Source organism: Lutra lutra, chromosome 2 (genome assembly GCF_902655055.1).
Source record: "Lutra lutra chromosome 2, mLutLut1.2, whole genome shotgun sequence".
NCBI lineage: Eukaryota > Metazoa > Chordata > Mammalia > Carnivora > Mustelidae > Lutra > Lutra lutra.
Genome location: NC_062279.1, coordinates 173,981,631 through 174,005,848, shown reverse-complemented (window position 1 = coordinate 174,005,848; position 24,218 = coordinate 173,981,631). Strand labels below are relative to the sequence as shown.

General features: G+C 37.7%; 2 protein-coding genes across 6 annotated transcripts in view; both read left to right on the top strand.

The window, feature by feature from the left end:
• The first annotated feature begins 1,302 nt into the window (after window positions 1–1,302).
• The window catches only part of LOC125093636 (toll-like receptor 1), a 34,042-nt gene continuing 11,126 nt past the window's right edge, over window positions 1,303–24,218 (top strand). For 2 of the 4 annotated variants that reach the window (XM_047719108.1, XM_047719103.1), the window contains exon 1: window positions 1,303–1,411. The gene's annotated coding sequence lies outside the window, so the exon portion shown is untranslated. Of the gene's footprint in view, window positions 1,412–18,550; window positions 18,653–24,218 lie in introns of those variants that run through there. The other 2 variants (XM_047719105.1, XM_047719100.1) reach the window with 1 other exon arrangement.
• On the top strand, window positions 1,337–22,271 carry TLR6 (toll like receptor 6). Of its 2 annotated transcripts, none has more exons than XM_047719099.1 (2): window positions 1,337–1,411; window positions 18,834–22,271. In XM_047719099.1, exon 2 carries the CDS (start codon window positions 18,903–18,905, stop codon window positions 21,282–21,284), a length of 2,382 nt encoding a protein of 793 aa, XP_047575055.1. In that variant the 5' UTR covers window positions 1,337–1,411; window positions 18,834–18,902; the 3' UTR covers window positions 21,285–22,271. The 2 variants fall into 2 exon arrangements, with proteins under 2 accessions (XP_047575055.1, XP_047575054.1); XM_047719098.1 differs by lacking the exon at window positions 1,337–1,411 and adding an exon at window positions 18,512–18,652.

The following is a 24,218-nucleotide window of genomic DNA, read 5'->3' as shown; positions in this document are numbered from 1 at the left end:
AGTAAGAACGAACGGTAAGAAGCTAGCCTTTCCCTTCCTCCCAAAAGCAGAAGTGATTCTTACCCAAATGTCTCACTTTGTTATGGGTCAAATCATAGGGTCTTAACTTGTTTTTCGTAAGATGAGGTAATGCTGGACAGCGGGATGGATTATAGAATAATTATTTAACTCATACATTCAGTTCTCTTTTTTAAAAAGATTTTATTTATTTGACAGAAATCACAAGTAGACAGAGAGGCGGGGGGGGGGGGGGGGGGGGGGGGGGAGAAGCAGGCTCCCCGCTGAGCAGAGAGCCGGATGCAGGGCTCAATCCCAGGACCCTGAGACCATGGCCAGAGCTGAAGGCAGAGGCTTAAGCCACTGAGCCACCCAGGCACCCCTGTTCAGTTCTTTTTGATTAAGTGGCAAGCCTTGGGAATCGGATATCCTTGCTGCTTGAAGTGTCTGGTACTTCTTTTTGTAGCAACCTTTGTTGACTGTTCTAAAATAATTCCAAATGGCCTTTAGAAAATTGATTTTTAGTTAGTCCTGCAGTATCTCTGTGTCATTTATTATCCTAGAATTAAGAATTAATGCCTCTAGTGGTCCTTCCTAGCTGCGTGCTTTGGGTAAATTCTGCAGCCTTTAAGGCTTAGTTTCCTCATCTACAAAATGGGCACAATCATATCCACCCCGAGGATCGTTATTACCATCAAATGTGACAATAGCATAAAAAGCCAATAACACAGTACGTAGCACACAATGAAAGCCGAAGATATGTGATTAATAGTAAAAAAAAATTAATGCATCTAATAATACCAAATGTTGGTCAGAGTGTGGGGAAACAGGATGAAACTTCCCCCCAGGTGTGGCTATAAACATATATATCAAATACTACACTTTCCGTGAAAGTTGATTTTTTATCAACACACTAATGGACCCAAGCTTCTTTTACTTTAAAGTACCTCATCCAGCTGAAGCAATGCTCCAAAATAGCTTGAGAACGGTGGTTGCAGTTATTTTGGAAATGTTAACTGGGCTGATCCCTGGAAACACCCCACATTCAGTAGCTCCACTCTGGTGACTGTTCAACACAGCGGCTGCATACTCTCAGAGATAAATCTTCCCTTAGAAGGAACCTTTTCCTTCCCACTGAAATCGTCCTAAACCGTCTGCTCGCACGAATTTAAAGACTGGATTACGGTTTGAGTTCCTTAGCCCAGAAAATCGGGCTGACCCACAGACTTTTCATTGTGATCTTTGGAAAGGAAATTCCTACGTCGGTGTAATTCCAGGAAGGCTCAACAGATGGCACAAAATCGTTTCTGTGGCACCGCTTTGCTTAAACCGAGGACCTGCCTTCGGTCAGAAGCTCGCTTTCCCTTGCGTTTTGGAAAGGACTTTCCTCCTCTCCTGGGAAAGGAACACCGCGGTAAGTGAGCAGGCTTTCGTGGATTGTCCAAAATATGGCAGAAGGACCTCAAGTATGCGAGAAAATGCCAACGATGGCACAGGAGAGGGGTAACCCTTCTTTGGAATGTTTGCCAGATGAGTTTCAGTGTCCTTTGAAAAAAGTCGCGGCTGTCCTTTTCATTTCCAAGAACGATGAAAAGTGGGGTGTCTTCACGGCTGTCTAGAAGAGAGGTAAAAAGAACTGGAACTTGCAGCCATAGTTCAGGGAAGACACTAACTGATGTCATTTCGTCTATTTCTGTCTGCATTTCTCACCGTTCCCTCTCGTTGCTTGCTTCCAGGGACGTTTACCGCAGTTTCGGCTCCTTGCGCGGCACCCAGCCTGAGTTCTGTGTTTTTCTAGTAGACCTGAGCCTTTGCTCCCCCTCATTACTGGGGCTGTAGTGGTTCCTTCGTATCTGTCACTCATGGGGAAGCACTTTGAAAGCAGGGATTACGCCAACGCTCTTCCTATCTCTATCCCCAGCTCCTGACACCTGGCACAGCCATTAAATAAACATTTATTAAATGGAGGAAGTGGCAGCGATGGGTCTAGGGCTGCTTTCTTCCAGGTCTCTAACCTAAACCTTGGCAAATAAAGCGATGTCGTTCTTTCTTTCTTACTTGACTTAACCACGGACTCCCATTTATCTCAATGTTTTGTTCATCGTGTCTTTTTCGTAGTTTTAATGTTCATAGAACCTATCCACCGGAGTTTTTTTGTTTCTCCCCCCTCGAAATAGAGCTTCCATCTGTCTTTTTTTCTCCCTCTTCTTATTGGATGCATTAAAGAAAAAAAAAAACTTTTACCTTTGATCTCTTTACTTCCTTTTAAAACAAATTATGTACTCTCTGACCGTCTTCTTCCTCTTTTCCCTCTCCTTTATTTTGCTTAAATAGAAAAGCTCCTGGCTGGCTTGTTAAGTGTATACAGTAGGAGCTGCTTGAGGATATAAATACCCTTGGAGCAATATTTGTGTGTGGGAGGGTGGGGGGAGGCGGGTAGGATGTTCTCAGCTGGTCCACTTTCTTACATGGTGGCTGAGTTTCAGTCCGCTGAACACAGACACCGTGTTGGGGTATCTCACCAACTAGTGTCAATGATCCACTATCGTGTGGAAGAAATTTTCTGTATGTATCAAAATTCCAAATAATACAAGCATGTTCTCTAAATATAAAATATGTTGGGGTGCCTGGGTGGCTCAGTGGGTTAAGCCTCTGCCTTTGGCTTAGGTCATGATCTCAGGGTCCTGGGATGAAGCCCCGAATTGGGTTCTCTGCTCAGCAGGGAGCCTGCTTCCCCCTTTCTCTCTCTGCCTGCCTCTCTGTCTACTTGTGATCTCTCTCTCTCTGTCAAATAAATAAATAAAATCTTAAAAATATATATATAAAATATGTTTACATTAGCTATATTTTGAGACAAATCTTTTGAGTCAAGAAAATGTTCAAAATTAGAAATTTTGCAACTATATGCAAAAGTATGAGAACGAGAATGAAATATCTATGATTCAGAGATCCAGAAATAATCACTGTTTGCATTTGATATATCTCTTTCTATTCTCTTTTGCCTAAGGCTTTGTATATTTTGTCAGGGTTTAATCATATTTTACAAAATTCGAGTCCTACTACATACACGATTTTGTATTCTTTTATTCATTATGTTATTTATAAGTTATATTTAATATAAGTATAAATTATATGTACATAACATTTTCTATTACTTCAAAATTATAATATTTGAGGCTGCATGATATTCCATGTTATAGGTATACAATAACTAATTAAACTGTTTTCTACACTAGACAATATCATTTTTTTCAATTTTTCATATGTCACAAGCATTTTCAGAGTAAAATTTTTATGTGTATTTCTGATAATTCCTTTAGGAAAAAATTCTGAGAAGTGTAATTGCTAAAATAAGGATAAACATGTTCTTAAGGAATTTATGTTTGAGAACAAATTGTCCTTCAGAAAGTTTGTACTAATTTTTCATTTCTGCTGGTAATAAACAAAAGCTTTTATTTTAGTCACACCTGCCAATACTGGCCATTATAGTTTTTAATTCTCCCAATTTGGTAGGTAAAAATAATCATACTTTTTTTAATCCTTAAGAAATAAAAAGTCCCATTTGATCACTTTATCTTTTTGTGCTTAAATATCTTAAATTATAGAAGTCCTAACATTCCCTCTGTAAACCCTTCATTCTGTATCTCCAGAAGATGTACATTTTCCTACATGGCCAAAGCATTTATCAAAAATGAACATTTATTATTTTTTAATAGAATCTAATGCTGGGTCCATCTTAAAATCCCTTCTCCCTCTTTTATTCAAGTAACTTCTTTACTGGGTCTGTCTAAACTGAGATTCAGAACGTGATTCATCTAAATGTTATGTCCTGGCTGGTTTAATATGCATTTTTTAAAATAATTTTTTAATTTTTTATAAACATATAATGTATTATTAGCCCCAAGGGTACAGGTCTGTGAATTGCCAGGTTTACACACTTCATAGCACTCACCATAGCACATACCCTCCCCAACGTCCATAACCCCACCACCCTCTCTCCACTCCCTCCCTTCCCCCCATCCCTCAGTTTGTTTTGTGAGATTAAGAGTCTCTTATGGTTTCTCTAATATGCATTTTTTAAAAAATCAAGTATGGTGGACAGGCAAAGTTACATTAGTTTTAATACATTAGTATCAGTTTGCAACTTTGTGATTCAACAAGTTTAAATGTTATGCAATGCTCGTCACAAGTGTGGTTACCGTCTGTCACCATACGATACTATGACAATGACATGGATTATATTCCCTACGATGTAGCTTTTATCACCTTGACGTATTCATTCCGTAACTGGAGGTAACTGGAGGCCCGTACCTCCAACTCCACTTCCCCCATTTTGCCCATTCTTCCCCCCCCCTTCCCTCTGGCAACGGCCTGTTTGTTCTCTGTTTTTATGGGTCTGTTTTCTACTTTTTGTTGTTTGTTTGTTTTGTCTTTTAGATCCTACGTATAAGTGAGATCATGGTACTTGTCTTTCTCTCTCTGACTTCCTTCACTTAGCATTACAGGTCCCTCCACGTTATTGCAAATAACAAGTGTAATTATGTTGAGGTGTATAAATACTGTATAAATATCTTCTTTATCCATTCATCTATGGATGGACACTTTAGCTGCGTCTATATCCTGGCTTTCATAAATAATGCTGCAGTAAACATAGGGAGCATTTTTATCTTTTGTGAGATTGGGTGTAATTCCTATTATTAACTATTGCTTTTTAATTCTTTGATATATTTTCTGAGCAAATAATGTGCTCTTCTTTTTTACATATTTTTAAATTTTAGATTATAATTAATTAGTTATTTTTAATTAGTTAATTTTTAAACTATTTTAAAAATTATTATAATTTTTAATTAGTTGTTTAATTAATTTTTTTTTTTGGAGAGAGAGTGAGTGCAAGCAGTGGGGAGGGGCAGAGGGAGAGAGAGTGAATCCTATGCAGGCTTCACACCCAGTGTAGAGCCTGATGGGAGGCTCCATCTCACGAGATCATGACTTGAACTAAAACCAGGATTCAGACTCTTAACCAACTGAGCCATCCATGCACCCCAACAATGTGCTCTTCTTAATTTTGAATGTTGAACATAAGCTAAGAGGAAAATAAAACTCCCTTATAATCCCACCATATAGAGATCATTACTTAGTATCTTGATATGTATCTTAATTTACGCACATGTATCTATACATACTTTTTGCTGTACATTTTAAAAATAAACTTTTGTCACTTACATATAGATGGTGTGCAATTTCTCATGAAATTAACTTTTCATCATTTTTAAAGGCCAATGGTAATATTTAATTATATGGAGATAACCATAATTTACTTGACAACCCACTATTTTTGGAAAATTACATTTCCTTTTCAAAAAATAATTTATTTTGTACTGGCCACTTTTTCATTCCCTTTTACTGGTTTTAACAGTTTTTCCATTACTTCTCTTGGATTTTCCGTGCTAACATTCATATATCTGAAAATAGTGATCGATTTATTTTCTGTATTCTAATATTTCTGTCTCTTATTCCTTCTCTCTCCCCACCTTAATTATAATGGCTGGAACATCTAGACCACTGTTAAATAACAGTGAGCATTCTTGACTTTGAATTTGACAGAAATGCCTTGGGAGTGGGATGTTTAAGTTAGGTAATATATTTTTCATCAAATTTTCAAAGTATCTTTTCAATATCTACTTTAATTAAAGTTGTATTTTTAGGCAGAGATGAATGCTGAATTTAACGAGTGAATTTTTAACATCTGTGGAGATGCTCATCTCTTTTTCTCCTTTTATCTATTGATGTATTATTATCATAGATTTGCTAGTAATAATAAGTCATTCTTGTAGTATTAGAAATACCCTAATTAATCATTGCATATTATTCCTTCAGTAAGGAGCCAAATGGATTAGGATTTCTTCATTCTGAGCTTCTCCCCACCACCAAATGATTGGAATTTGTCCCTTTTATTTGTTTTTCTAGTAATTACTCCTAATTTATAATATTCATACTTAGACTTGTATTTTTCTAGCAATATCTTGAATTTACTGGATCTATCTATAGATTCTCCTTAATCAGGCAAGGATCATAGCATGCTTTTAGTTCACTCTCTCCCTCTCCCCCACTGTCTACTAACTCCCTTGTAATTGTTGGCAATTTTAGTTTCACATTGTTATTAAAATTTTTATCATCAATACTAGTTGGAATTTAGCACTAAATTTTCCTACCTTCTTTGCAGAGTATTCCTTCCTGCATCCCCCTTATTGTCCTTTTTTTGTAGGGTGGGGGGACTCAGTTTATTTTTCAGAGATTAGTCTGTCCTCTGGTAATTCAGATGGTGGATCTGTCTTCCAAGTCTTTTAGTATTTCTTTTATATATCATCACTTTGGCCTCTTGTGCTGTGTTTTGGGAAAATTTCTCTTCCTGGTCTTCCATCTCACAAATCCTCTCACATCAGCATTGCCACTGTAATTCAACTCATACAGTGAGTTTTCCATTTCAATTTTTAAGTTTTTAATTTCCATGAAATTAAAACTCCATTCCTTTTAAGAATTCTTCTCTCTCACTGAGGATGTCTATCTATTATCAATGGCTATTCTGCTCTTTTATGTCTGTTTCTTTTCTTTTTCTTTTTTTTTTTTTTTAGACAGACGGAGATCACAAGTAGGCAGAGAAGCAGGCAGAGAGAGAGGAGGAATCAGGCTCCCTGCTGAGCAGAGAGCCCTATGTGGGGCTCTATCCCAGGACTCTGGGATCATGACCTGAGGCAAAGGCAGAGGCTTTAACCCACTGAGCCACCCAGGTGCCCCTGTCTGTTTCCATGGGTGTTAGCTTCTCTTATATCTTGCGTTTGGTTCCCTTTTTATCATGGTTTTTATTTTGTAAGTGTCATGCTTTTTGATTGTGCAACCCAAATTGTGGTTGACACTCCATGTCAAACTGCTTGTTGATCTGCTTTCATAGTCTATTTGTCAGAAGGGTAGACCAAACTAGTGTGTATTAATTTCATATTGCTGTTGCAGCAAATTACCACAATTCAGTGGCTTCAAAAAAAAAATCTACTATCTTACGTAAGTTAGTACTACAACATAGGTCTTGTTGGGCTTATATAAAGGTGTTGACAAGGCTGCATTCCTTCTGGAGGCTCTAGGGTAGAATCCATTTACTTGCCTTCTTGAGTTTCTGAATTCTACCTGCATTTCTTGGCTCATGGCGCCTTCCTCATGGCAACTCAAACCCTTCTTACATCACATCACTCTGACCTCTTCTGCCTCCTTCTTCTGTTTTTAAGGACCCTTGTAATTGCATTGATTCTACTTGAATAATCCAGGATAACCCTCTTATTTTAAGATTAGTGAATTAACAAGTTTAATTTCATCTTCAACTTGAATTCCCTTTTTCCATGTAATGGCATATTTACAAGTTCTGGGATTAGGAGATGGACATCTTTGAAAAGCTAGTGCCCTATCATAGTCCCATCTGCTTGTGATTTTCAGAGACTTCTCTTGCTTTCAGTTCCCTGAAACACTTCTCTTTCTGACTATGTATGTGTGTGTGTGTGTGTGTGTGCACGTGCGCGCATGTGCGCGTTATTATTTCCTCCATCATTTAGGGGATTTAGAGCAAGAGGAGGAGGCTAGAATTTGTGCACACCACATTGTTGTTTCTCATAATTTTTATTTTATTTTTTTATTGTGTTATGTTAATCACCATATAATACATCATTAGTATTTGATGTAGTGTTCTAAGATTCATTGTTTACATATAACACCCAGTGCTCCATGCAATATGTGCCCTCCTTAATACTCATCACCAGGCTTACACATCGCCCCAACCCTCTCCCCTCTAAAACCCTCAGTTTGTCTCTCAGGGTCCATAGTCTTTCATGGTTCATCTCCCACTCTGATTTTCCCCCCTTCACTTTTCCTTTCCTTCTCCTAATATACTCCTTGTTACTCCTTATGTTCCACAAGTAAGTGAAACCATATGATAATTGACTTTCTCTGCTTGACTTATTTCACCCAGCATAATCTCCACTTGTTGATGCAAACATTGGGTATTCATCCTTTCTGATGGCTGAGTAATATTCCATTGTATATATGGACCACATCTTCTTTATCCATTCGTCTGTTGAAGGGCATCTTGGCTCTTTCCATAGTTTGGCTGTTGTGAATGAATCACTTTGAAAAACAGTGTGGAGAGTCCTCAAAAAGTTAAAAATAGAGCTACCCTATGACCTGGTAATTGGGATCTCATAATTTTTAAAGTTTGTAATTGAAAATGTGATTTTCTTGATCCAGAAAATGTTTAGAATGTTTAAAAAGATGGCTTAAAAAGTTTATTTTGTAGTCTGAAAAATGACTTTACAAATTTCTGCAAAAATTTATTTGACTTAAGAATCAATATTAGCAAATGCTCCATGAAACCTGGGGACTTAGTATTCTTTTTTCATGGGCTCAAAGACTCTGTTAAATCCTTTATTATTTATTTTATTCAAATCCCCATATGCTTACCTTATGTGCTTGATCTAATTGTGACCCAGAGAAATGCACTACACGTGTTCACTATCACTATCTCTATGTGTTTTTAGCATTTCTGCTTTGTAAATTTTGATGCAGTTATTCATTGCGTGTCTTTATCTGTTGTATTTTCATTGTGACCTATTTGTTTTAACCAGTATGAAGTAGTAGACTCTCTTATCCTCATTGCCAATTCTCTGATCCTTTCACCTAATGGAGTATTACATACACAAACCTCAATTCCTGATGAATACAGCCCCCCAGTTCTCTTATCTTTGCCCTTTTACAAGTATTGTTGTATGGCTTACACATCTCAGAATGCGATATGCACCCACCCTCAAGTGCCTCCCTACCTCTTATTCAGTTCTTTTTCTCCCCCCAGATTTATTGAAATATAATTGACTTGTATAAATTTAAGACCTATGATATGATAATTGATACATATATATCTCTATATATTTATGTATACCTATTGCAATATATATATATATATATATATATATATATATATATATATATTTATTGCAAAATGGTTACCACAGTAAGGTTAATTAACACATCCATCACCTCACATAAGTACCTTTTATTTTCAGTTGTGAGAATCTGCTCTCTTAGCAACTCTCAAGTATATAAAACAGTACTGTTAACACGCTGCACCGTAGATCCCCAGAACTCATTCATCTTATATTTGGAAGCTTGTACCCTTTGACCAACATCTCCTCACTTCCCCTGTCTCCAAGACCTTGACAACCCCCTTTCTACTCTCTGTTTCTATCAGTTTGGCTTTTTTAGATTCTCATATAAATGAGATCATACAGTATTTATTTTTTTCAGTCTGACTTTATTTCACTTAGCATAATGTCCTCAAGTTCTATCCATGTTGTCACAAAAGGCAGGCTTTCCTTCTTTTTATGGCTAAATAACATTCCATTTTATATGTACCTCACATTTTCTTTACCTATTCATCTGTCATTGGACACTTATGTTGTTTTCATGTCTTGGTTATTGTGAATAATGCTGCAATGAATATGGTGATCCATTATTTTTTGAGACAGTGATTTCATTGCCCTTGGATATATGTCCAGAGTGGGATTGCTGGATCATATGTTAATTCTCTTTTTAATTTTTTGAGGAAACTACTGTTAGCCACAATGGCTGCACCAGTTTACCTTCAGTGGTGTGCAAGGATTCCTTTTTCTCTACATTCTTGTCAACACAGGTTATTTTCTGGGTTTTTTTGATAACCATTCTAACGAGTGTGAGGTGATAGCTCTTTGTGGTTTTGATTTGCATTTCCCTGATGATCAGTGATCTTGAGCATCTTCTGATGTACTATAGGCTATCCGTATGTATTCTTTGGAAAAATGTCTATTCAGGGCTTCTGTCCATTTTTTAACCAAATTCTTTTTAAAAATTTATTAATATTAATATTAATTTTAATATTTCCTATTGGGTTGTCTTAGTTCCTCATATACTTTGGATATTAATCCCTTATCAGATAACATGATTTATAAATATTTTCTCCAATTTTATAGGTTGAATTTGCATTTTGCTGCTTGTTTTTTGTGTTGTACAGATGTTTTTTAGTTTGATGTAGTTTCATTTGTTTATTTTTGGTTTTGTTGCCTATGTTTTTGGTGTCAGATCCAAAAAAATATTGCCAAGACCAATGTCAGGGAGTTTTCCCTTATATATTCTTCTAGGAACTTAATGATTTCAGGTCTTTTGGTTGAGTTTTTAATCCATTTGGAGTAAGCTTTTTTGAAAGTGGGGTAAGATAGGGATCCAGTTCTTTTACATGCACATATCCTGTTTTTCCAATTCTATTCACTGAAGAGACTACATTTTCCTTATCAAGTATTTTTTATTCCCTTGTCAAATATTAGTTGACTGTATATACATGGATTTACTTCTGGGCTCTCAATTCTGTTCCACTGGTCTACATGTCTGTTTTTAAGCCAACACATACTGTTTTGATTACTACAGCTTTGTAGTATAGTTTGAAATCAGTAAGTGTGATGCCTCTAACTTTGTTCTGCCTTAGGGTTGCTTTGCAAGTTAGAGTCTTTTGTAATTACATATGAATTTTAGAATTCTCTTTTCCACTTCTATGAAAAATGCCATTGGAATTTTAATAAAGATTGCACTGAATCTATAGATGGCTTTGGGTAGTGTGAACTTTTTAACAGTATAATTCTTCTGATCCATGAATACAGGATATCTTTCTATTTGTTTGTATCCTTTTCAGCTTCTTTCATCAATGTCTTCTAGTTTTCAGTATACAGGTCTTTCATTTCCTTGGTTAAAATTATTCCCAGATATTTTAGTCTTTTTGATGAATTTGTAAATGGGATATTTTTCATTTCTTTTTCAGATAGTTTGTTGTTAATACATAGATATGCAACATTTTGTATGTTGGTTTTGAATCAGCAACCTTAGCGAATTTAATAATTCTAACAGGTTTTTTTTCATGAAGTCATTCAGACTCTCCACATATAAGATCATACATCTGCAAACAGAGATACGCAAACAGAGGGAGGGACAAAATTCCTTCCCATCATTTGTCAAGGAGTCTATTTTCATGAGACAAAGCTTGAGTATGACAGGTTTTCCCTAATAAGGCTCCTGATACCGTTTCATGGGTGTAGATGCTTTTGGATCCTATCATTAAGTTTCTATCCTTCTTTGTTTTTGGTGGCAAGGTGGGTTTTTAAAAGTTTCTGTGTTTTATTAGGTGTTTTGGTGGCAACTGGGAGAGGCTCTAGAAGAGGAGCAGTGAGGGACTTTTAAAAATTGCATGTATGTATGTATGTATGTATGTATTTATTTTAGAGAGAGTGAGTGTGTGTGTGTGTGTGTGTGTGTGAGCGGTGGGGGGTGGGGGGAGGATCAGAGTGGGTAGGAGTAGGAGGGGGAAAGAATCTCAAGCAGACTCCATGCTGAGTGCAGAGCCAAGGCAGGGCTTGATCTCATGACCCTGAGATCATGACCTGAGTCTGAGTCGAAACCCAGAGTTGGATGCTCAACTGACTAAACCACTCGGGCGTCCCTAGGGACTTTTAACCAACCATATGCCATTTTGTAATGGCATATGCCAGCCCAGAAGAGTTTTTCTCTCCCAAAGAATGGTTAATGGAAACCCTACTTATCTCTTAACTGTTTTACTATTTCCAATATACCTTCAGGTGATGAACTGTGGATCCTTTTGTTAATAAAACTGAACAAGTAGTCAACATCTGCTTTCAATTGTTCCTGCTATGCAAGGAACAATATTAATATTAACAATATTAAGAAATGCTGTCTGCTCTTGTCTCCTGAGAGCTTCTAGATGTTTACCTGTGCAGATCAGCTCTTGAATAGGGTAGAGTGAAACTCACATCCAACCCTTTGTTCTAGTCTCAAGTATGGCATGTGTGGGTTCGTGTACCTGCCTCCACCCTTCAGATAGGTAATCTTTTCTCAATCACTTGGCAACAGTGTCATGAACATCAGTGCCTAGAATCTGTTGTAGTACGGTGAGACTTTCTGGGTTCTGGGGAAACTGTTATCCCATACATACAGCAGCTTTAGATTGACATGTACTTTTTAATATTTCACTCCTTTTCCTGTTTTATCAGCATGTCAACTGTAGGGACTTGATGTTTTCAGATTATCAAATGCCAATTCCTCTCTCTCTCAATTTGTTGCTTTTGGTCTAGTGTGAATTGAAAAACACATACCATTTTTATGGAAATTGTGTCAAATAATGAGATCCTGTGACTAAAGAAATTTCCTATGACCACAAAGGGTGGAGTATATGCATTATCTCATCTGCCTCTTCCTGATCTGTAAGAGTACCTCTAACGTCTACCTGTAGGTGGTTCCAGGCAGGTGTGATTGTGGGCACTCTGGTGCAGGATTCTGCCCTCTGGCCACCACAGCTGCAACTGCTGCTTTTAGGAGGGTACAGTGGAATTAGGCAGCTGTGGAACCCTCCCTGTCCTGCTAGCTCTTGCTCCCTGCAGGGGCTCATAAATGCTTTTCCATGCAGATCAAAGCTGGAATGGTATAGACCCATGAGTTAGGGTTAGGTCTTTGGTCTCTGGGACTAGATTCTTGCTTGATCTTTTGCACAATTATAGTTCTGCAGCTTTGTCTCAGTCACAAACATGGTGTCCGTGGGCTGTTGTGCCTGCTTCTACCCCTCAGCCAGTCATAAATGTCCAGTTTGGTATACCTTAATTGTATCTTCTCATATGGTTCCATGAACAGAGGTATCATCACTACAACTGGTTTTTCTGAGGTCCAGTTCATGGAGGGGGAGGAAGGAGGGGGTCCTTCCTTGTTTGTGCCCAAACTTGGCTTTATTCCAATTGCTACCCTCACAAAAGGATTTGTCCTTCATATACCACAGAGATTCAGACATCAAGCCACAGGTGGATGGACCTTCCAACCTGTCAGCCACCTTCCTCCCCATTCCTTTTTAAAAAAGACTTATTTGCTTTTATTTGAGCAAGAGAGCATGTGAGCATGAGCAGGAGAGGCAGAGGAAGAAGGAGAGAGAATCCTCAAGCAGTCTCCCTGCTGAGCATGGAGCCCAATGTGGGCCTCAATCCCAGGATCCTGAGATCATGACCTGAGCCAAAATGAAGAGCTGGACGCTTAACCAACTGAGCCACCTAGGTGCCCCCCCCCATGAGATAAATGGTTATCTCATGTTGCCTTGGCCATGCCTTGGTTAAGGATCTGAAAATCTGACTAACTGCATGCATGGCTTCACAATGACCACCAGCAGCTTATCTCACACTCATCTAATCATTCAGAAGCCCTAATAAGTCACATTTGGTCCACTTTCTTGGAAAGATGTAGGAGAGGAAATACAGCACCATCTTCTTACTTTGTTTTATATAGTTCATACACAGTCCTTTTAACATGGATGCTATTTACCATTTATTTACCATTACCAAAAAGTAATGTTTTCTGATAACACAGGGGACATTCTACATGTGTCAGGTTTTCAGAAAAGAGCTAGAAAATTACTCATTGGTAAGATTAGTCACTGGAGAAAGAGTTAATTGGGTTGGTTAACCCTTTACGCATGAGAAGTCACTTGTTGCAGCAGATGGCTGAGTTTAGTGCCAAACTGAATACTGGTGTCGAATCTTGAGAATGTCTTACAGTTTCTGGAAAGAGCTCCTCAGTTGCCCTTTTGTAGAATTTTAGATTATCAAACTGAGTGATACCACATTTTGGAGGGATAAAGGACTGCCTTTTTAAAGAGAGTGAAGTGGGTGTCTGGGTGTCTCAGTTGGTTAGGCAACTGCCTTTGGCTCAGGTCATGATCCCGGAGTCCTGGGATCAAGTCCCACATTGGGCTCCCAGCTCCATGGGGAGTCTGCTTCTCCCTCTTATATTCTCCCCTCTCATGCTCTCTCTCACTCTCTCAAATAAATAAATAAAATCTTTAAAAAAAATAAAAGAGAATAAAGTATCCTCTAAGCCAATGAAAAGAGACCATAGTCATGTTGCTAACTTTTAAGACAGTTGATTTAAAACCTTTGTTTACTAAGTCAATGCCTGTGCTTCTTCAGAAACCATTTCTATTAATTTCTTTTTCTCCTTTTTTTCTATTTTTTTTTAAAGATTTTATTTATTTATCTGACAGACAGAGATCACAAGCAGGCAGAGAGGCAGGTGGCGGGGTGGGGGGTGTCGGAGGGGAAACAGGCTCCCTGCTGAGCAGGAAGTCCGATGCGGGGCTCAATCCCAGGACCCTGAGATCATGACCTGAGCCGAAGGCCAGAGGCTTTAGCCCACTGAGCCACCCAGTGCCCCTTTTTAAAAAATTTTTAAAATCCATTTTGATTTTATTTTTGTGTGTGGTATAAGAAGTAGCCCAGTTTTCCCAACACCATTTTTTGAAGAGATTGTTTTTCCCCATTGTATAGTATTGACTCCTTTATTGTAGATGAATGGACCATATAAATGTGGGCTTAGCTCTGGGCTCTCTATTTTGTTCTATTCATCTATGTGTCTATTTTTGTGCAAGTACAGTTTTTTGTTTTTTTTTTACTATAGCTTTGTAATATATCTTGAAATCTGAGGCAGTGATACCTCTGCTTTGTTCTTTCTCAAGTTTGCTTTGGCTATTCAGGGTCTTTTGTTGTTCCATTCACAAAATAAATCTCTTTTCATTATCAATTATATAATGTAAACCTACTTTGATTTGAGGGTTTTTGAGACTTTTGTCATGAACGGATGCTACACTTTCTCAAATGCTTTTTCTGCATTATTGAAATGATCATGCAATTTTATCCTTTCTCTTGATATGATATATCACATTAATTGCTTTGCAAATACTGAACCACACTTACATCCCTGGAATAAATCCCACTTGAGAGTGGTGAGTGATTTTTTAAAATCTATTATTAGATTCATTTTGCCTTTATTTTAATGAAGATTTTTGCATCTGTGTTCATCAGAGATACTAGCTTATAGTTCTTCTTCTTCTTTTTTTTTTTTTTTTTTTGGTAGTGTGTTTATCTGGTTTTAGTTTCAGGGTAATGCTGGCCTCATAGAATGAATTTGGAAGCTTTTCTTCATCTTCTATTTTTTTGAATAGTTTGAGAAGACCAGATATTAATTCTTCTTTAAAGTTTGGTAGAATTTGTCTGTGAACCCATCTATTCCTGGACTTTTGCTTTCTGGGAGTTTTTTTTTTAATATGGATCTAATTTTATTGCTAGTAATCAGTCTGTTCAAATTTTCGATTTCTCAGATTCAGTTTTGGAAGTTTACAAATGGATTTTATCCATTTTTTCTGTTGTTCATTTTGAAATTAAGAGAAAAAAATCCCATTTATGATTGTACCAAAAATAATAAAATATCAGGAAAAAACTTAACCAAGGAAGTGGAAGATCTGTACAGACTGATTACCAGCAATGAAACAGAATCAGTAACTTGCAAATGAAAGTCCAGGACCAGAAAGCTTCACAGGTGGAACCTATCAAACATTTAAAGATGAGTTAACACTTATTCTTCTCAAACTATTCCAAAAATAGAAGAGGAAGGAAAGCTCAAAAATTCATTCTATGAGGCCAGAATTACCCTGCTACCAAAACCAGATAAAGGCACAACAGAAAAAGAGAACTCTAGCCAGTATCAAAGAAAAATAGATACAAAAATTCTCAACAAAATATTAGCAAACTAAATTATTACAAAAATGATTCAACACAATCTCGTGGGATTTATTTCTGGGATTCAAGTGTGGTTCAACATTTGCAAATCAATCAACATGATACATCACACTAAGAGAAAGGATAAAAACCATATGATCAACCCAAATGATGCAGAAAAAACATCTGACAAAGTACAACATTCATTCATTAAAGAAAACCCTCAATAAAATAGGTTTAGAGAGAACATACCACAACATCATAAAGGCCTTAGTTGAAAAAATCACAGCTAACATCATACTCAACAGTGAAAAACTGAGAGCTTTGCCTCCAAGATCAAGAACAAGACAAGGATGTCCATTCTCACCACTCTTATTCAACATGGTACCAGAAGTCCTAGCCGCAGCAATCAGACAAGAAAAAGAAATAAAAGACATCCAAATTGGTAAGGAAGAAGTACAATTATCACTATTTGCAGATGACTTGATACTATATGGAGAAAATCCTAAAGAGTCCACCGAAAAGCTAATAGAATTGTTAAACGAATTCAATAAAATTGCAGGATACAAAATTAAAATGCAGGAATTTGTTACATTTCTGTATACTTCTCCTCTTTTAAAATTAATGGACTCTTTTTTTTTTCTTTTAGAGAAGTTTTAGTTTTACAGAAAAGTTGAGCAAATAGTCCAGGAGTTTCCATATACCACTTCTCCACTGTGTATAGTTTTTCCTGTTACATTTTGCATTAGTGTGGTACATTATATAATTGATATACTATTGCTAACTAAGGTCCGTAATTTACATTTGGATTCAGTCTTTGTGTTGAATAGTTCTGTGGACTTTGGCAAATGCAGAAGGTCCTGTATCCACTATTACATCATATGGAACAGCTTCACCATCCTAAAAATCCTCTATGCTCTGGTTATTCATCCCTCTCTTCTCCAAACACTAGCAACCATTGATCTTTTTATTTTCTCTTTAGTTCTGCCTTTTTATGAATACAACAGAGTTGGAATTATACAGCATGTAGCCATTTCAGATTTGTTTCTTTTACTTAGAAATATACATTTGGTTCCTCCGTGACTTTTTGTGGCTTGACCACTCATTTCTTTTCAGCACTGAATAATATTCCATTGTATGGATGTACCACAGTTTACCTTTCTACCAACTGAAGGACATACTGTTGCTTCTAGTTTTTGGTAGTTGTGAATAAAGCTGCTATAAACATCTACATGCACACTTTTCTGTGGATAGATTTTCAATTAATTTGGGTACATACCTAGGAGTGTGATTGATGGATCATATGGTCAGAGTATATTTATCTTTGTAAGAAGCTGGCAGACTGTCTTCCAAAGTGTCTATACCATTTTGAAGTCCCACCAACAATGAATGAAAGTCCCTGTTGCTCCAGAGCCTCACTAATATTTGGTGTTTCAGGATTTTGGCCACTCTCATGAATATGTAATGGTATCTCAGTATTTTAGTTTGCATTTCTCCAATGACATATGATATTGAGTATCATATCATATTCTAATTTGCTATTTAGTGAGGTCACTGTTCAGAACTTCTGTCCATTTTTAAATTGTTATTTTCTTATTGCTGAATTTAAGAGTTCGTTATATATTTTGAACACAAGTCCTTCATCAGATATGTGTTGTGTAAATATTTTCTCCCCACCAGGGGCCTGTCTTTTCATTGTCTTAATGGTGTCTTTTGCAAAGTAGAAAATTTTAATTTTAGTGAAGTCCAACTTTAACAATGTTTTCTTTCATGGATTTTGCTTTTGATGTTGTATCTAAAAAGTAATCTCCAAACCCAAAGTGAGCTAGATTTTTTCTTATTTATCCCCAGAAGCTTTCTAGTTTTATAGTTTATATTTAGGTTTATGATACATTTGGGGTTAATTTTTGTGAAAAGTGTAAGTTCTGTGTTAGAGCTTCCCCCCACCTTTTTTTGTTGCATGTGGATGTCTTATATATAGTTCAATACCATTTGTTGGAAAGACTGTCTTTTCTTTATGGAATTGCCTCTGCTTCTTTGTCAAAGACCAGATGGCTATATTTGTGTGGGCCTATTTCTAACTTCTTTATTCTGGTCCATTGATCTCTCTGTCCATTCTTTCACTGATACAGTACTGTCTTGTTTACTGTAGGTTTATAAGAAGTCTTGAAGTTGGATAGTGTCACTTCTCTAATTTTGTTCTTTTTTTCTCCTGTAAATGGATAATACTTTCTAACTTATTTGCATGCCTTCTATTGTTTAAAGTAGGCATTTTGAATATTATAATGTGGTAACTCTGGAAATATAACAAGGTGGTAACTCAGATTCTCTCTCCCATGGTTTATTGTTGCTACGTGTTACAGGGTGTTGTTGGTTGTTTGCTTAGTGACTGCTCTAAACTATTGTGTAAGGACTATTCTTTGTTATGTGTGGCCATTGACTTCTCTGCTCCATTAGCTTATGGCTAGTTAGTGCTTTGATGGAGATTTTCTTAAACACCTAGGGAAAAAATAAAAGAAAACTTCTGATCTTTGTAGATTGGCTCTGTGTTGATGCATTTCCTCAATGCTTATCTTGGCTATTTACAACTCTGCCTTAGCCTTTTCCTTCTGTCTTCATAGAATCAAAGGTCAGTCAGAGATGAAAGTTGAGGATTTTTTTATCTCTTTTGGGCTTCCATACAGCCCTGGACATATGTGTATCTCTCTACATTTTGTGGTAAACATGGGGTGTTACAAAGACTTTCCCCCCCTGTATCTCTCTTCCTTCCCTGGCTTTTTGGTGTGTGTGCTATTTGTCACATTTGTTATTCCTTGTTCTAGGTACCTATGGCTAGTATGTTTACCTTTAAAGATTTTCAATAAACATTACCGAGCAGCCTGCTCCAGCCCTGAGAAAGTTCTGAAGAGGGTGAAACAAAGCCAAGCCCCTGAGTGGACCCCTAAGAGAGTGCCCAGACAGGATAAAACACAGAACCATATTTCTTGGGTAATAAGGTCTGTATTGCCTCCCCTGGTACCAACAAGATACATAACTGGGAAAATATCACACTTAACTATGTGGACAGAAATGACTCTTACAGTGAATGAAAAGATCATTGAGATTTTGTGTTTTGCAAGTGGAGGTTGGCGAGCAATCATCAATATTTATACATCTTCATGTGTATTATATTTCTAGAATTTGGACACATATCAGGATGCTCTGAAGAACAGCAACAACTCTTTGGGGAATAGCCATTTCAACATCATGACCAAAGACAAAGATTCAATCACAGGAAGCTTTCACTTTGTATGCCTTGTGACCTTAATAGTTGGAGACATAATCCAGTTTTCTGAAGAGAGTGAATTTGCCGTGGACATGTCAAATATGAAACTTACTCATGTCCCAAAAAACCTGCCACCAAAAACAAAAATCTTAGATATGTCTCAGAACCACATATCTGAGCTTCATGTCTCTGACATGAGCTATCTCTCAGGGCTTAAAGTTTTGAGACTTTCTCATAATAGAATCTGGTGCCTTGATTTTAGAATTTTCAAGTTCAACCAGGATTTGGAATATTTGGATTTATCTCACAATCAGTTACAGAATATATCCTGCCATCTTGTCACAAGTCTCAAGCATTTAGACCTCTCATTCAATGACTTTGATGTCCTGCCCATCTGTAAGGAATTTGGCAACCTGACACAACTACATTTCTTAGGATTAAGTGCTACAAAGTTACGACAATTAGATCTGCTACCAATTGCTCATCTGCATCTAAATTATATCCTTCTGGATTTAGAAAGATATTATGCAAATGAAACAGAAAGTCTTCCAATTTTGAATACAAAAACACTTGACCTTGTTCTTCATCCAAATCAGCTCTTCTCTGTCCAAGTGAACATATCAGTTAATAGTTTAGTATGCTTACAACTGACTAATATTGAATTGAATGATGATAATTGTGTACTATTCACTAAGTTTTCATCGGGACTCACTAGAGGTCCAACGTTACTGAATATTACTCTAAGACATATGAAAACAACTTGGAAATGTCTAGTTGAAATTTTTCGATCTCTTTGGCCCAAACCTGTAGAATATCTCAATATTTATAACTTAACAATATTTGACAAAATTCAAAAAGAAGATATTCATTATTCTAAAACAACACTGAAGGCATTGAAAATAGAGCATGTTAAAAATGAGGTTTTCCTTTATTCACAGACTGTGTTATACACAATTTTTTCTGAGATGAATATTATGATGTTAACCATATCAGATACACGTTTTATACACATGCTTTGTCCTCCGCCATCAAACACATTTAAGTTTTTGAACTTTACCCAGAATCTTTTCACAGATAGTGTTTTTCAAAATTGTTCCCACCTTGTTAGATTGGAAACACTTATCTTACAAAAGAATAAATTAGAAGACCTTTACAAAGTAAGTCTCATGACTAAGCATATGACATCTTTGGAAATATTGGATGTTAGTGGGAATTCTTTGGAATATGATAGACATGATGGAGACTGCACTTGGGTTGGGAGTATAGTCGTGTTAAATTTGTCTTCAAATATACTTACTGACTCTGTTTTCAGATGTTTACCTCCCAAGGTCAGGAAACTTGATCTTCACAATAACAGAATAAGGAGCATTCCTAAACGAATCATGAAACTAGAAGCTTTGCAAGAACTCAATGTTGCTTCCAATTCTTTAGCCCACCTTCCAGACTGTGGTACTTTTAGCAGCCTTTCTGTACTGACCATTGACTCTAATTCAATTTCCAACCCATCAGCTGATTTCTTCCAGAGCTGCCAGAAGATTAGGTCCATAAGAGCAGGGAATAATCCATTCCAATGTACATGTGAACTAAGAGAATTTGTCCAAAGTCTAGGCCAAGTATCCCGTGAAGTAGTAGAAGGTTGGCCTGATTCTTACAAGTGTGACTATCCAGAAAACTACAAGGGAACCCTGCTGAAGGACTTTCACGTGTCTCAGTTATCCTGCAACACAACTCTGCTGCTTATTACCATTGGGGTCACTATGCTGGTGTTGACTGCTACTGTGACCGCCCTCTGTATCTACTTTGATCTGCCCTGGTATCTCAGGATGGTGTGTCAGTGGACCCAGACCCGGCGCAGGGCAAGGAACATACCTTTAGAAGAACTCCAAAGAACCCTCCAGTTCCATGCTTTTATTTCATATAGTGAACATGATTCAGCCTGGGTGAAGAATGAACTGGTACCTTGCCTAGAAAAAGAAGATATAAGGATTTGTCTTCATGAGAGAAACTTTGTTCCTGGCAAGAGCATCGTGGAAAATATCATAAACTGCATTGAGAAAAGTTACAAGTCCATCTTTGTTTTGTCACCTAACTTTGTCCAGAGTGAGTGGTGCCATTATGAACTCTACTTTGCCCACCATAATCTCTTTCATGAAGGATCTAATAACTTAATCCTGATCTTGTTGGAACCCATTCCACATAACTGCATTCCCAGCAAGTATCACAAGCTGAGGGCTCTCATGACACAGAGGACTTACTTGGAATGGCCCAAGGAGAAGAGCAAACATGGTCTTTTCTGGGCTAATATTAGAGCTGCTTTTAATATGAAGTTAACACTAATTGCTGAAAATGATGCAGAAACTTGAAAAAGTCAGGGACTTCTATTTAAAAAAAAACCATCATTAACTTGGATTCTGATGAACATGATGGTTTTAGGTTGCTGTATAGGTGGTGCCTTTATTAGCTCTACACATTTGGGGAAGACTTAATGAAAACTGTTTGAACTAAGCTAGGGAGCAAGGCTGGAGGCTGAGGTGCTTGCTCAAACTTGCCTATTATAGGTACCTCAGTCCTCTGGTTCAACCATTCTGTTTCAAATGGAAATACTCTTGAGTAAATGCTCATTGAAGGACCCTTGCTCTCCCTTCTCCTTTCAGCCACAAATGGATTCTGTGTGAACAGGAATTTATGGGATTTCATGGCAGCAAGGAAAGGGTCAACCTCAGAAGTGTACACAGTGGCCCTTGGAGTATCTTTTTTTCTTTATTTTCTTCATTTATTTCTAGAGAGAGAGAGTGCATAAGCAGAGTGGGGGCGGAAGGAGAGGGAAATAAAGAAAACCAAGCAGGGTCCACACCCAGCACAGACTGCAATGTGGTATCCGATCCCACAACTCTGAGACCATGACCCAAGCCAACATCAAGAGTCAGACACTTTACCAACTGAGCCACCCAGGCACCCTGGTCCTTGGAGTATCTTCTGGAGCTTCACTGTCCTCTGAGTGAACTTTGTCATCCTGTTCAACTTTGGAGCTTGGGAAAAAATTAGACCAGTTATGGAAAATAAAGTTTTTTTTGTTCACATCTGAGTATATTATAAAATTTTTGACCCTGTCATACAAATATGTAGTTAACCAGTTAACTCATGACTTAATAATTTATGTATATAAAGGGAAATACAGTTGACCCCTAAACAACATGGGTTTGAACTGCATGGATCCACTCGTACATGGACTTTTTACAGTGTGGTACTATAAATATATTTTCTCTTCCTTGTGATTTCCTTAATGTTTTCCTTTTTTATCCAGTTTATTTTGTTGTGACAATACAATATATGATACAAAAAACATAAAATATGTGTTGACTGATGTTATTGGTAAGGCTTCTGGTCGACAGGAGGCCGTTAATAATTATGTTTTAAGAGTGTTAAAAGTTATACACAGATTTTTTTACTAATTAAGTTTTGGGGGTGTTAAATGTTATACACAGAATTTTGACTACACAGGGGGTCAGCACTCCTAACCCCCACATTGTTCAAGGGTCAACTGTATAGCCTTCAGTCCCAGGCTGTTGAGGGCAAAGCCATGGATTTATTTGTTTACAAAGGAAACTCAGAGCCACATTTATTTATAACTGGTTATCAAATAGGATATTTCTGGTTGTCTTAGAGTTTTAGCAAATGGCTACCTTCTTGCTGTGTCCTCAGATGGCCTTTCCTCTGTGTGTACACATCCCCTGTGTCTCTTCCTCTTCTAATAAGGACACCAGTCATATGGGATTGGGGTCTCACCCTTATGACCTCATGTAACCTTAATTACCTCTGCAAAATCCCTGTCTCCAAACAGAGTTGCATTCTAAGGTACTGGGGCGTGAGGGCTTCAACATGTCAGTCTTGGAGGGGACACAATTTGGTCTGTAACAGATGACTACGCCAATAAATTAAAAAATCTTGTGAGGGAGACTTAGTCATCACCATTATTTAATTAATGTGTGAGTTTTTTGGAGCACCTGACAACCCAGCTAGAGAGTACATTTCCCAGCCTCCCTTGCAGCTTGATGTGGACATGTGACTGAATTCTGGTTGTGGGATATAGCTGGAAACTGCCACTCTGGGTCAGATCTCTAAGAAAAATGAGTCTGGATTCCTTTGTCCCTTCTACTTTTGTATTGGGGAGAAGATATGATGTGGAGGATCCATCTAGAACCTCTGGCCTCCTAACGTGCCTCTTTGTTTTTCTTCTTTCCTCACATATTCTCCAAACAGCAATCAGAGGGATTGTTTTTAAAGTATAAGTTGTATCAAGCTACTCCCCTGCTTAAAACCTTCTAATGACCTCCCCTTATGGTTAAAACAAAAGCCAAGCCCCTCAGGACCTGTCATCATGGTCTGCCTTCCACTCTGAACCACCTGTGCATCTCTTTCCTCTCTCCCCTTGCCTACCACCCTCCAGCTACAGCTGCCTCTGGCTCTTCTCCAATGCGCCACATTGAGTCCCACTTCTGTCCCCTGGCACTTGTTACTCTCTTGGTTGAGATTATTCTTACTTCAGAACATGGCTAGCTTGTTCTTGCCATTCGTGTCTCAGCTTAAATGTCATCTCTCAGAGAGACCTTCTGGAATTCCCAACCTAAGGAAGCATTCCTCCCAGTCACTCTGGCACATTGCTTCCCTTTGGTTTCCTTTACAGCACACATAACCCTCTAAGTTATCCTGTTTACTTGTTTTCTGTTTCTGTCTACTAAAATATAAGCTCCAGAAGAAAAAGAACCATCTGCCCCTTCTTTTCTGCTCATCCCTGGTGTTAAGAACAGTGTGGTTCATTGAAGACCTTTAGTAGAACTTAACTGGGTGAATGAATAGCTCTGAATGGCCATAAGCATAAAATGGCTTTGAAATCCTCATTTTTATCTTAAAACCCCATGCAAACAGAATGTCCCCTTCCTTCATATTTGTTCAGTGCATTTACCTGCTCCAAATCCACTGCTGCAATTTGAGAAGTTTGTCTTAATATGCTCTTTGTTGTTAGCACCATGATGAGAATAAAAATTAAGTACTTCAATAAGGTGACAGGTTAGGAGGAATGGGAAATGCTAAAGATGATTAGGGAGTGCTGCTGGCTTGAAAGGTTTTGGGCCAGGCTGGGGCAGCAAAGAGGCCCTCAGCCTTTGGCTGGGGTGGCCCTTCAAGAGGAGGGCACAGTAGACACAAAGTTGGAATTGAAAGGGAGCTGTGAGCAAAGAAAACATCCACCTGGCAGCCTTCCTGGATGTGTTTGTCTCCTAGGACTGCCATAACCAAAT